Genomic DNA, 14,713 nt, shown 5'->3' on the forward strand with positions numbered 1-14,713 from the left:
ACACTAATTAACATAGAATAAGAGTAAAGTCCGATGGCCAGGGAGGACAGAACAAACAACTCCAGACGGCTGGAGAGAAAATGAAATCTGCAAGGGGTCCGAGACCACCCAGCCCCCTCTACCTGACATAAATGACCTCAATCAGTCCTCATGGCATTCAGGGTTCTCATGGAAGAACTTGATGATGACGGTCATGTGGACTTCTGGCCTTTAATCCATCAATGTAGGGACATCAAAGTGCTTTGATTAGGTGGCAAAAAAACAGAAAAAGAACAGAAGAGAAAGTAGAGCTTAGTACAGATTTTGGAGCCACCATGAATAATAATGATAATTAGTTAAATCCTGATGCTCTGTATATTGAACTAAGATGAAGTTATGAGGAAGCCATGTTACAGTAATGAGTTTTCAGCAGTGTTTTAAAGAGCTCCACTGTATCAGCCTGGTGAATTCCTATTGGCAGGCTATTCCAGATTTGAGGTGCATAACAGCAGAAGGCCGCCCACCTCACCACTTTTTTTTTTTTATTTTTTTTTTTAAGTTTAGCTCATGGAATTCTAAGCAGACACACATTTGCGGATCTAAGGTTACGATTTGGAATATAAGGTGTCAGACACTCCGATATATAAGATGGAGCAGATTATTTAAGGCTTTGTAAACCATCAGCAGTATTTTAAAGTGAATTCTAAATGACGCAGGTAACCAGTGTAGTGACATCAAAACTGGAGAAATGAAGATAAGTCGCACATCCTGACAAAAGAGAAAGAGAGAGAGAGCTTTGTCTCTGGTCGATTGTGTCTTTTGAGCTTCTCAAATCCATCCTTCTTTTTGTCTGAAAAGGCACGGAATAGAACAGCCGAGTCCTGCTATGTCAGGTTTGGTTTGTGCATGTACAAGATTGATGCACACATTGATATGTGAAAACTGATTGTCACCCACGTACAAAGAATATGTTGCTTGATGGAGAGAGGGGTGTGGTATAGTGGGTCCACGGCTCCGTTTTTTTTAAATAATCTATCGGCCGTGTTGGTTTCCGTGGGCGCACCTTCGCAGGCGCGGGGAGTGGATGAAGTAATTGGGGCAGAGTGGCACCTGCACGTGAGGGTGTGATCTTTCTCAGTTGCTTCATCGGCTTCCTGTGGTGCCAGATTGAGACGTTGTGCCCACAGAGCCTTATGAATACGGGCCGGCCGAGGGGGAAAAAGACGGAGAACTAAAAAAAGGTAAGAGCCGTGAGAACAGCAACGGGTGGAGAGCCAGCAGCATGGAGAAAGGCAGATTGGTCGTTAGGAATAAGGGTTTGGTGCTCTAGGGGTGGATCGTGGCTACTGACAATTCTGGGAAGAGTGGATACAATCGAGGTGGTGTCCACCCTAGGGGTTCAAGGGGCGGCCATGTGGGCGTGAAGGAAGATGGGAGGACAACTGCAACGCCCCGCCGCCACCCACCCGAGTGATCTGGCAGACATGAGCCGTTGGGGGAGCTGAAGAGACTGTTGTGTTGCGCCTTCCAGCTGTGACATGGACTTTAGTCTTCCTGTAAATCTTTTTTTTTTATCTCACAGGTTTTACTGCTCTTATGGCTTATTTATTTATTTATTGGAGGCAATGCACTTACTTTTGGACACAAACTGGTTTGATTTTTTTTTTTGTGTGTGTGACACCTGTAGGGGATGTGACAGCCACCCAGCCCGACACAGACAAACAGACAGACAAGAGGCACACCTACAAAACTCATGCTTTTATTTTTCTTCATTTCAACACACAGCCCCTCAAATCACCAACGATATGCTCAGTCCTTTTCTTTGTCTCTATTTTTTCTCTATTCTTTCTCTATTTCTTTTCTTCTGCTGCCTGTACTCCTCCCTTCGCAAGCTCCGTCCTCCACCTCCCGACTCCGGCTCCCAGAATGGAGTGAGGAGGTCCCTTTTATAGTTCACCCAAATGTACTTCCTCATGATCTTCCGGCAGCACTTCTTGGTGTGGCAGAAGTGCTAATCCAAGGCTCCAGGATCGTCCAGGCGCCCAACAGGGTTGACCTTCCAAGCTCAAGTCCCTCGGCCCTGATGCAAATCAGGTGGGCTGCCCTCTTGTGTCCCGGGGGAGGCATTGCCTCTTCCAGGTGTCCGCCACATGCGTAGTAAAAGCACTTTGCACCATCCTGTTGCTTAGCATATACTTTGTCCCCATCTGCCACGCTCATCCGGTTACGTTATCGACGGTGGCGGATTCGAGAGGCTCCCAGATAAGGAGGAGAGCATGGAGCAGGACTCGCACTGTCACAAAGGGAAAAAGTTATTTCCATGATGGGAAAGATAAAGAAGAATGTCAGCGGCACAGCATTTTGGAAGGCTATACGGCTGAAGCTTCCTTTTGTGTTTTTCGGCATAACAATACCCTTGACCTTTTCTTTTTTCCTTTTACAGATGCATGCTGGTGCAGTCCTTCACTTTCTTGTTTGAATGCGTATTTTTGAATTGAATATTCCTTGTTCATTTTCTTTTAAACAGGGTAAAGTATAGTTAAATTCTTAGATATTCTGCTTGTGGTGAAGAGACAGTCAAAATGGTTAGAAAGAATTTTAAACTATATGCGAGCATTCCCTCATCTGTTGGCTCTTTGAATTCTACTTGGGATTGGCACTTTTCCTATTGACATTTGACTTGCCTGTTAGCAAAAGTGCATTTTTGTGGGCTTTGTGGCTTCTTTTGAATTAATTTTGGTTGCTCTTTGTCTCCTTTAGGTCAACATTTAATAACAGCCATAGCCGATTTAGAGTTTGGATACAAAACGACCTCCTGGTAAGCCAATCTTTATTAGGCCAGTGCAGCTTCAGGAGTCTTTTATAAATTATTTTTGTTTTCAGATAATCAACACATTCTCTTCTGACATTGTCAGTAAAGTTAAATGCAGGTTTAGTCCGGGTAAGAAAGTTAATTGAAATAGTGTGCATCTCCTTTACTGGCGTCACACACAGGATTCGTTTATTTCTTACCAGGTTTTCCCAGAATTCTTTTCAGTTTCTCTTCTTGGTAACCTGCCCTGGTACTTGATACCACTGTTAGTGAGACGTTAAAGACATTAGGAGAACTGCAGTTAAACAGTTAATGTCACAGTAAGACCCCTTCTTATGTTACCTCTGCCTAAACAGCTTTGGGTTTAATGAGCTGTCCTTAGACGTTCATAGAATGCTAGCTGTGTAAGTCCGTGCTGTGTGCACAATTATTAAGCAAGTTGTATTTTTGAGGATTCATTTTAATATGGAACAAATACAGTGCTATCAGTCAGTCCAAAATGTTAAGAAACCTGTAACGTGAATGTTTTACAAAGGAAATGTGAGTGTGAACAACATCAGGGGAATACATATGTGTGCACAATTAGATGGATGGATATAGGGTGGTCCAGATCTAATTATGCAATTTTCATTACGCTATAACTTAAGTTTATTACACAGAAAATCACCCAAAAACTCCCGGACCATCGAGAAGTGTGTAAACTGACGACATGAAGAATCGTCTTTGCGCCGAACTGGAATCTTCCCCGCATAAATCAAAGTCATCCAGACGATCTGGATCTGCATAATTAGATCTGGACCACCCTGTACTTTATTAATCCCAAGGGGAAATTCACATACTTCAACAGCAGCATGCTGATAAAAAAACAACATTAATTATTTTATATATTAATTATTATTAACAATACTAATTATCAGGCAACTATTAGTGTGCAGAATTATTATGCAACTAAAGGAAAAATGAAAATGTTCCCATCTCACTTGTTTGTTTTCATCTGTTAGTGAGAATAATAAACAACTCAAAATTTACAAATAAACATTTAAAAAAAATAATAAATCCGTGCCCAGTATAGCCCTCCTGCTTTTCAATAACAGTCATAAGCCTTCCATTCATGGCGTCGGTCAGTTTCTTGATCTGTTGACAACTTTTTGTGCAGCAGCAGCACCCTCAGCCTCACCCAGATGTCTTCTCTTTTCCTTTCCCGTAAATCTGCCGTTTAAGAAGGGCTTTAGGTCAGGTGACAAAGGGGGCCATGTCATTTTTCTTTTATCATTTAAGGCCTTTATTGGCTGGCCACACACTGGAGTACTTCGATGCATGTGATGGAACATTGGCCTGCATGAAAATCAGGGTCTTCTAGAAAGATGCAGACATTTTCTTTTACCACTGCTTGAATAAACTGTCTTTTGTCTTCTAAAAACTGGCAGTAGGTTTGGGAGTTGATTTTGAGTCCATCTTAAACCTGAAAAGGTCCAACTAGCTCATCTTCAATAATACCAGCCCATACCAGTACCCCACTTCCACGTTGCTGGCGTCTGAGTCCTCTGCGCCCGTTACTGATCCAGCCAAAGGCCATCCATCTGCTCCATCAAGAGTCTCTCTCATCTCATCAGTCCATAAAACCTTTGAAGAATCTGTCTTCAGATACTCCTTGGCCCAGTCTTGACGTTTGACCTTCTGTGTCTTGTTCAATGGTCGGGTCTCAGCCTTCCTTACCTTGGCCATGTCTCTGAGCACCGAACACCTCGTACTTCTGGACACTCCATATAGGCTGCAGTTCTGGAATATGACAGGCTTCCTGGTAACTTCACGTTTGATTCTTCTCAAATATTTGGCAGTTAACTTGTGTCTTTTTTTTCCTTTTTCCCCCAACACATTTCTTGTGGACCCGTTGACTACTTGCAACGAAACGTTTGATGGTTCTGTGCTCACGCCCCAATATCTGAGCAATTTCAAGAGTGCTGCATCCCCCTGAAAGACTTTTTACAATTTTTGACTTTTTAGTGTCGGTTAAATCTCTTGTTTGGCCCATTTTACCTGAGAAAAAGAAGCTGCCTAATAATTCTGCACACCTTGATATAGCGTGTTGGTCTCCTTAGGCCACACCCTCCCTCATTACACAAATACACATCACCTGACTTGCTTAAATCCAATAACTATTCAAGTTTGTACAGCTTAGAGTCGGAATACATAAATAAAAATGATGATATGGTCAAAATACTCACTTGCCGCCTAATTGTGCACACAGTGTAGAAACTATTGAAGTCATCATTAAAAAAAATTGAAATGTCGAGATGTCCGGTATTGGAAAGGAACGACTCTGGGCGTCTCTCTCCTAGGAGGATTCATTTTGCTGACAAGCTCACATCATTCGTGCCTTAGCAGCGGGAGGAAAAGCAAAAGGGATACTTACTGTTTTACCGATGTTGACGGCTAAGCCACTTTGTCTTTCGTTGGAGGTCTCGTTTTGCTGACATGCTGGCCTCGCTTGTGTTATTAGTGGCTAAGCGAGTTTTCTGTTACCTCGGAGGCAGAGCCCTTACCCCGACTCGACCTCTCGCTTCCAGGCCGAACAGACACAGACACACACACATTTCCACATGTAGATTTTTATATATAAGATATAGGATGGTGATGGCAGCCATTTGGCTAAAGTCGACTTTGTCTCTTATAACGACTGTAAGGCCGGATTTATACTTCATGTGACGCAACGTGTGCTCCAGTGGATGCTACTGCTACGCAAGCCTTGTACTGTTTATACTTGCATCTGTACTTTACGTAAATGTGGAAGACTCCAACAGGTGACAGTGCGAGATATCATCGCGGTGAGAGCAGGTTTGACTTCGCTGTGTTGTGAAGTGCCTGAAACATCCATTAAATTCCGAGGACACCTTGTCACAGTATCTCTGAAAAGGATGTTTCAAGATTACATCCATCAATCTGGGGTTGCACCCATTCCAGCAAGCACTGGGCGCAAGGCAGAAACAATCCCTGGACAGGGCATCAGTTCATCACAAGGTGAATACGAGCGAACACACACACACACACACTCTGGCGTCATTTTAGTGTCACCAAATCCTAAAACTTTCATGTCTTTGGAGCCCACTGTGGAAACCCACCAGGAAAACATGCAAACACCAGCAATGGGACTCCCTGCAAGACAGCAGTGCTACCGCTCCACCACCGGGCTGCCCACCACATGTGTAACAAACAGTATTCATTATTTAAACAAAGTTAACGATTTATCTGTAAAATGTAACATCCATACTTTAATGCATTTCATCATGAAACTGATATCCAGTATAAACCTAAGGATTCTAAATGTGCAGAGAGTTAGAATATCCATCCATTATCCAACCCGCTGTATCCTAACTGCAAGGTCACAGCCAACACAGGGCGCAAGGCAGGAAACAAACCATGGGCAGGGCGCCAGCCCACTGCAGGGCACACACACCGTGCACACACACGGGACAATTTAGGATCGGCAGTGCATCTAACCTGCATGTCTTTGGACTGTGGGAGGAAACCCACGCAGACACGGGGAGAACATGCAAAGTCCACACAGGGAGGACCCAGGAAGTGAACCCAGATGGGTCTCCTAACTGCCTGGCAGCAGCACTGCCACTGTGCCACCCCTGTGTTAGAATATCATAAATGTAATGTGTTCTGTGTGGCAATTGCTGCCTGCTGCTGCCGCCAGCCCCAGAAGCACATAGCGATTAACAGCCGAGTCAGTTTTAAGATGTCATTTACGACAGTCTACTTCAATGATAAAGTAAACTACGAGGTTAAAGTGGACATTTCGAGATTAAAGCCGAACTTTCCACTTTAATCACAAAATACACATTTTCACCGTGTCCTTAATTTTTTCCCCCCTCAGTGTCTCAAACACGCCGCCATACATTCCGATGCTGTTGTGAAGGTGCAAAAAAATAAAATAAAAGACGGCACAGAAGATGGCATTTGGGACGTTTGAAATGTGTCATGCCATTACAATGGGGAATATGTGACACTTGAATTTAAAAGCACCACTAATGCATCTGTATGTCAGCATTTTGCTTCACCACATCAAACCATTCATCAAACACCGAAGCGCTCCCGTCGATCCCTAGGATACGCGTAGAGGCTTTCTGTGCACTCCTGTCGACTGGAGTTTTGTATTCAATTCCTCAATCGTCAGATGGCCGCGTCTCTGTTATAATGTTAATGGGACTTCATTGCCTGGTTTTGTTGTTTGTCAATGAGATTCATTTCTGTTTGCCTCTTAACTTTATATCTGTAGTTATGCATGTAAAATATATATATATTTTTTAAATAATGTATGTTTATTCTGTTAGGCAGTTAGTATTCGGACCCTTCACTTTTATCACATTTTGTTGCATTACAGCCTTGCGCTACACTCATTTGAATTCATTTTTATAACACATCAAGCAAAACTCAGTACTCAAGAAGGACAATGGAGGGGGGACTTTAGAATGTTTGGCTGATTTATTAAAAAATGAAGCCTTCAACTGATGGGCTGACTGAAGGAAACATCTAAATCCTACTCTCTCCACAGGGAACTGGGACGACAGCGTAGCGTCATAGAGTTGGACACACCTGGGTTGAAACCAGAACAACTGGAATTTCTGGAAAGAACAGTGAATGAAAAGATCAGGGCCAGCGTCCCTGTGAATGTCAGAGAGGTGTCGGTGGACGATCCCCTTGTGGAGCAGGTATGGACTCGGTCCAGTCGAGTTACTCAAAGAGGACGTTGGATTGCTTATTTTCATTAAAATATCCAAAAGTGGCCCTTCAGTTTTATTCATTTATATGACTTCATCATAAATAATTCACGAGTCTTTCATATTTTCCTAACAGTGAGGTCTCATTTTATTTGTTTTTTTTTTATTATTAATACTATTGTAGCATTGCCACATACAATACAATACAGTTTATTTTTGTATAGCCCAAAATCACACAGGAAGTGCTGCAATGGGCTTTAACAGACCCTGCCTCTTGACAGCCCCCCAGCCTTGACTCTCTGAGAAGACACGAAAAAACTCCCAAAAAAAACCTCATAGGGAAAGACCTTGGGAAAGGCAGTTCAAAGGGAGACCCCCGTCCAGGTAGGTTGGGCGTGCAGTGAGTGTCAAAAGGCGGACAATACAATTCACAACACAGAACAGAACAAATCCTCAATACAGCATAAAAATATAAATTTTAGAAGAACGGAGCAGAATTTAACAGTAGATGATATCACATAATAAGATTTGGATATTTTTAGAGTCCTGGAGACCTCATCCGTCAAGCTGCCTCCCCATTTGGCCATTCCATGGCTGAAACAGTGCTGGGCCAGCCAATCCGATGAAAGGACCCCTCTTTCCCATGATTCCTGCGATCCTCCATCAGGGATGACTTTACCACAGGCAGGCAAACAACTTGGCAGGTGGGCCGTGGCACCAATTGCCACATTTGAGTACCGAGAACAGAAACAGAATAGGTGAGGGTTAGTATTCAATTATAAATAAATGAACATAAATTTGTATATGGTTTGGTTTTTGTCTCTCTAAGTAAAATCCCGTAGCCATTTGAGAATACTGTAGCATAAGATGGGCGGGTTGGATAGAGAGGACCTTTTGGGAGGTACGGGGCTGTCATTGCCATTTCCGGGAGTGCCATGGAAATGGACGCATTATTTACATAGGGGCGCGTAAAGGCAGGAAGAGAAGGAAGAAAAGACATCCCGAGTTTTTATGGTGGAGGAAAAAGACATGACCCATCTGAGTCCAGGAGAAAGATTGTTTTCGGGGAGCACCACAAGTTCAGCGCAGTCTGGGGAGGCCTCCTCGAAGATTCCGGATACACTGAGGGAAGCGAACCTTACCGTGAAAAGGGATCAGCAGCAGTGTGAGCCGGAAATCTTTTATGCTGGGATTGGTGAGTCTGAACTATGGGGAAATGGGAGAATCGGATAATAAAGACCAAATCGAATGGACGGTGGGGAATTTTCTTGGGTACATAAGTTTATGCCTTTTGTTTATTGTATATATTGGAAGAGGGGGAGTTTTGGGGATTGTAGAAAATGTATTCATTACATTTTTTTTGTTGCATCTTTTCTCTGTGTGGTTTTGTAAAAATCGCCTTTATTATTATAAGTCATCTTTCTGCGCTGTGGGAAGGGGTTGACCTGCAATCATCAGTACAATTTTCACTATAAACTTAGTGAAGCGTAGCGGATACGATACAATCGTTACAGAGTTATTATTATTGGTCTCATTTTATCCATTCATCTTGTGATCTCTTGTGTTGTAGGTAGCTGAGAGCTATCATGTCATCAGTAGGGTCATAAGGCATGAATCAGTTCTGTACTGGATAGTTAAACTCCATCACAGGACGTAATCGCACACCTACGCTCTCGTGCATGGGGTCAGTGCAGCGTCTCCAGTTAATAGGATTGATTAGTTTTAGTCTGGACTTTGGTAGAAGAATCCAAGCTGCCCAACAAAAGCTTACCAGTCAGAAACCGAAACCGAATCCTAGTGCCTTGTTGCACAAATTCAACCAGTTGGGCTAATCCTCGTGTTTAAAAAGATGATGTGCTCCGTGACATTTTTCCTCAGGGGTTCTTGTACTGTCTTTCAGGTACGGAGTCGAGGATTGCCAGATGATCATGCCGGCCCAATCCGGATAATTGAGATTGAAGGAATCGACTCTAACATGTGCTGTGGGACACACGTTTCAAACCTTAGTCACTTGCAGGTGAGCTGTGGGTCGCTCGATTCTCCTGAAATGTTTATTTAAACTGATTCTGTTCTCTTCAGCAGAAAAATAGTCATTGTGTATCTGCACGGTCATAAACGGGCTGACTATTAACCCTTAAACCGCAATTTAGCATCTTATTAAAGAAAGAAACGGCATCAGGCAGGAGAAAAAGCTGTTCATTGTATCTTTTAATGACTCCTCGGCAGAATACCTTGGAGGGAGCGTTCATCAAAAACAGTCTGCTACAGCTTGGTCAGAGAAACAAAGAATAGAGGTTCATTTTATAAACTGTTTAATTTATATACAGTGGTGTGAAAAACTATTTGCCCCCTTCCTGATTTCTTCTTCTTTTGCATGTTTGTCACACAAAATGTTTCTGATCATCAAACACATTTAACCATTAGTCAAATATAACACAAGTAAACACAAAATGCAGTTTTTAAATGATGGTTTTTTTTATTTAGGGAGAAAAAAAATCCAAACCTACATGGCCCTGTGTGAAAAAGTAATTGCCCCCTTGTTCAAAAATCACCTAACTGTGGTGTATCACACCTGAGTTCAATTTCCTGATTACTGTCACACCTGTTTCAATCAAGAAATCCCTTCAATAGGAGCTGCCTGACACAGAGAAGTAGACCAAAAGCACCTCCAAAGCTAGACATCATGCCAAGATCCAAAGAAATTCAGGAACAAATGAGAACAGAAGTTATTGAGATCTATCAGTCTGGTAAAGGTTATAAAGCCATTTCTAAAGCTTTGGGACTCCAGCGAACCACAGTGAGAGCCATTATCCACAAATGGCAAAAACATGGAACAGTGGTGAACCTTCCCAGGAGTGGCCGGCCGACCAAAATTACCCCAAGAGCGCAGAGACGACTCATCCGAGAGGTCACAAAAGACCCCAGGACAACGTCTAAAGAACTGCAGGCCTCACTTGCCTCAATTAAGGTCAGTGTTCACGACTCCACCATAAGAAAGAGACTGGGCAAAACGGCCTGCATGGCAGATTTCAAGACGCAAACCACTGTTAAGCAAAAAGAACATTAGGGCTCGTCTCAGTTTTGCTAAGAAACATCTCAATGATTGCCAAGACTTTTGGGAAAATACCTTGTGGACTGATGAGACAAAAGTTGAACTTTTGGAAGGCAAATGTCCCGTTACATCTGGCGTAAAAGGAACACAGCATTTCAGAAAAGAACATCATACCAACAGTAAAATATGGTGGTGGTAGTGTGATGGTCTGGGGTTGTTTTGCTGCTTCAGGACCTGGAAGGCTTGCTGTGATAGATGGAACCATGAATTCTACTGTCTACCAAAAACTCCTGAAGGAGAATGTCCGCCATCTGTTCGTCAACTCAAGCTGAAGCGATCTTGGGTGCTGCAACAGGACAATGACCCAAAACACAGCAGCAAATCCACCTCTGAATGGCTGAAGAAAAACAAAATGAAGACTTTGGAGTGGCCTAGTCAAAGTCCTGACCTGAATCCAATTGAGATGCTATGGCATGACCTTAAAAAGGCGGTTCATGCTAGAAAACCCTCAAATAAAGCTGAATTACAACAATTCTGCAAAGATGAGTGGGCCAAAATTCCTCCAGAGCGTGTAAAAGACTCATTGCAAGTTATTGCAAACGCTTGATTGCAGTTATTGCTGCTAAGGGTGGCCCAACCAGTTATTAGGTTCAGGGGGCAATTACTTTTTCACACAGAGCCATGTAGGTTTGGATTTTTTTCTCCCTAAATAATAAAAACCATCATTTAAAAACTGCATTTTGTGTTTACTTGTGTTATATTTGACTAATGGTTAAATGTGTTTGATGATCAGAAACATTTTGTGTGACAAACATGCAAAAGAAGAAGAAATCAGGAAGGGGGCAAATAGTTTTTCACACCACTGTACAGTGTCAATCAATGCATACATTTTACTCTGATTGGTTTCCACCCAATTGATTTCTATAAAATGAAGTCTCTTGTATTATATTCTAGTTCTTCTTATACCTTTTGAGATGAGCCACCACCCTTGAAATTTCTGTGCATACAACAACTGTCCATTCTCATTTATAGGACGTCTGCTGATTTCGTAGTCATCCTTCAGTGCATTTTATATATTACATCAACCTTTGTTCTGGTACATTCTTCATTAATTGACCGTTTCAGTATTTTTCCTAAACCAATTCTTATATTTCAATGTACATTTTGTTGTTCACTTGACCTTTATTTGGTTTTCCACATTTATTAACCCTATATGCTATTTCTTTAAGATGAATGCTGTGTTACCCTAAAATTATTAGCTGATCAGTCCGTGCCGTACATTCATTGAGCAGCCAGCTCGTGACCACTGACGCCCCCTACAGCACTGCAGCATGACTGTCCCTGGGATTGAGCCGCTGCACTGGACTAGCCTGCTGGCATCAGCGTCGGCCTCTGTGTGCAGCCAGTTCAAGTGATTTACTGAATTTCATCAATGGTGCGTGTCAGTTGCACCGTGCACATAGAATAATAGATTGTTGCAGTAGTTTTTTTAAATAGTTTTTACAGTTCATTGGCAGTGTGTCAAATGATCAGTGCTGCAGTAATTGTGATGCTGTTTGCATGAACAAATTATGGCTTCCATTAGCATTTCACTTTTTCTTGGTGAATTGTGACGTTTCCTTAAAAAGTGCAGCAAAAAAGTATTTAGCGTCCAGGGATGCATTAACCCCCAAGTATGTGGCGGTTTAAGGGTTAATTACTTTTGCTTTCCTGGGGAGACAGTGGTATGGAACAAACGGGTGTTTGTCGCCAGTATGGTGGGCATATGGACTTGGGTTAATTTTTTGGTCCAAGGTAATGTATGTGTCTTGCAGGACCGTCCTCAGTCCATTATGCTTTGTTTAGTACAGCCTTAGGCGTACATATGTTTAAATCTCAGCAACATATGGCACAGGGCACTGTGTGAAATGCCAGTCTTTCACACCCTCACTGGGCTGATCATCACACACTCTGGCTACACATTTCTAAGATTTGGTGGTAATGCTACATGGACAACAAGAGTCAGCAGACAGAGGGCTAAAGTCCATCTCTGGAGCATCGGGCACAAAAATAATACCGGAGAGAATGCAAGACTATTATATGGGTCCATAGGTATATTCATGGGCATAACAGCATAGTCACACACACACACACACACACTGTCATTTTAGGGTCTCCATTCTCATCCTAATAATGGTTTGCTGGGGTGTGGGAAGAGACACAAAAAGGGAGAATAAGCGCATTTTACATAGAGAATGGGTTATACATTTTACTCGGGCACCTTAAAGCAGCAGTGCCAATCACTGTATCGCCAAATGCCCTCTAAAGCAACACTTAAGAAATATAATGTAAGTGTTTTGCCTGCCTAAGGTAAAGTCATCCCTGATGGAGGATTGCAGGAATCGGGGGGAAAGAGGGGTCCTTTCATCGGATTGGCTGGCCCAGCACTGTTTCGGCTGTGGAATGGCCAAATGGGGGAGGCAGCTTGATGGCCGAGGTCTCCAGGACTCTAAACAAGTCCAAATCATATTATGGGATATCATCTACTGTTAAATTCTGCTGCGTTCTTCTAAAATGTTTATTTGTATACTGTATTGAGGATTTGTTCTGTGTATTGTATTGACCCCCTTTTTCTTTTTCACACCCACTGCATGCCCAACCTACCTGGTAGGGGGTCTCTCTTTGAATTGCCTTTCCCGAGGTTTCTTCCATTTTTTTTTTCCCTACAAGAGTTTTTTTTCTTGTCTTCTTAGAGAGTCAAGGCTTGGGGGCTGTCAAGAGGCAGGGTCTGTTAAAGCCCATTGCGGCACTTCTTGTGTGATTTTGAGCTCTACAAAATTAAAATGTAAATTGTATTTTGGGAGTGTCCAGAGAGCCCCGAATATATTACAATTCTTATCTCAAAATGCCCCCCTTTCCAACATCTACTGTATAGAGGTTCCCTGGATGATGTCCCCACTCGGCACCTCTACCCATAACAACCGCCTGGTGTTCCAGACCTTCTCATACCAACATCTCCATAATAGTCTTCTTCCTGATAAACTTTCTCATAACATTATTTTTGCTGGCAGGACATATTGGCCACCTGGCGGTGAGCATCACCTGATGACCCCTCCCTTCATTCTCACAGCCTAACCCTGCGCTGTTAAGATCGATGGCCTTTCAGTTGTTAACAATTAAGTTGAGATCAGAAGGACCCATGTATGAAAACTGAACTGCCTAGTTAATAATTCAATATATGATTACTTGTTGTTCTAGCGTCCTGTAAGGCTAACATAATAGGCACCTGTGCCAGTGAGCGGGCAGCGCACATCTTCACTGATATAAATAACCGTGACACAGCGCTTCATGTTTGAGAGAAAGAAGGAAAAAGATGAGCCTTTAACAAATCTATAAGCTAGCTAATAAGTGCTACTGTATCTTTTTCATAATATGTTGTATTTTAATTTTATTGCCTAAGGCAGGGGTCCTCAATCACGGTCCAGGGGGGCCGCAGTGGCTACGGGGTTTTCATTCCAGCCAGTGTCCTAATTAGAACTCGGTCCTTGCTGATAATGAAAGTTGGTGTTTAACTCTGTGCCTTGTTTGTGCCTTTATTCATCAAAGACAAATCTTAGTTCCTTTATAGATCGGAGGTCCTGATTACAGTCCTGGAGGTCTGCCATGGCTGCAGGTTTTCACTTTAACCCATTTCTTAATTAGAACCCTTTTCTTTACTACTAAAGCAATACGTGTTTTGGGCTTAATTTTAGTTGTCTTGCCTGTTACCATTCAGAACCCTTAATTGTCTATTTTAGATTTTAGCAGCTGCATTTAAGTTTTAATTGTTGCCTGTTTTCTTAACCAGACATTAGTTAATAATGAGATCCAGATAACCAATAAACCAGCAGCTCTCCAGCTAATGTGCTTACCGTGAAGTATCTGTGATACAAAATGTTTAGAAATGAATGAGAGGGGAATTGGAAGGACCATTAAGTTTAAATCTCTTCTGGTCCACAAAACACTTGGCTAATGATCTCACAGCAGTTCGATTCAAATTGCTCTTGGATGATTGCAAGCATTAACAAGCTAAACAGTTCAGTACCAAGTCTCATTATCAGCCTGGACTGCCTTGTCTTCTAATTGGGAAACTAGTTGGAATAAAAACCTGCAGCCACTGTGCTTGAG

At 42.5% G+C, this 14,713-nt stretch overlaps 1 protein-coding gene across 1 annotated transcript in view; it reads left to right on the forward strand.

Moving 5' to 3' along the window:
* Nucleotides 1–14,713, forward strand: part of aarsd1 (alanyl-tRNA synthetase domain containing 1) — a 49,974-nt gene that overhangs the window by 20,403 nt on the left and 14,858 nt on the right. The window contains exons 4-6 of the mRNA XM_039739913.1: nt 2,740–2,797; nt 7,350–7,506; nt 9,416–9,532. Of these exons, the coding sequence (XP_039595847.1) occupies nt 2,740–2,797; nt 7,350–7,506; nt 9,416–9,532 (332 nt within the window). The remainder of the gene's footprint in view (nt 1–2,739; nt 2,798–7,349; nt 7,507–9,415; nt 9,533–14,713) is intronic.

This window comes from Polypterus senegalus, chromosome 17, assembly GCF_016835505.1.
Source record: "Polypterus senegalus isolate Bchr_013 chromosome 17, ASM1683550v1, whole genome shotgun sequence".
NCBI classification, from domain to species: domain Eukaryota; kingdom Metazoa; phylum Chordata; class Cladistia; order Polypteriformes; family Polypteridae; genus Polypterus; species Polypterus senegalus.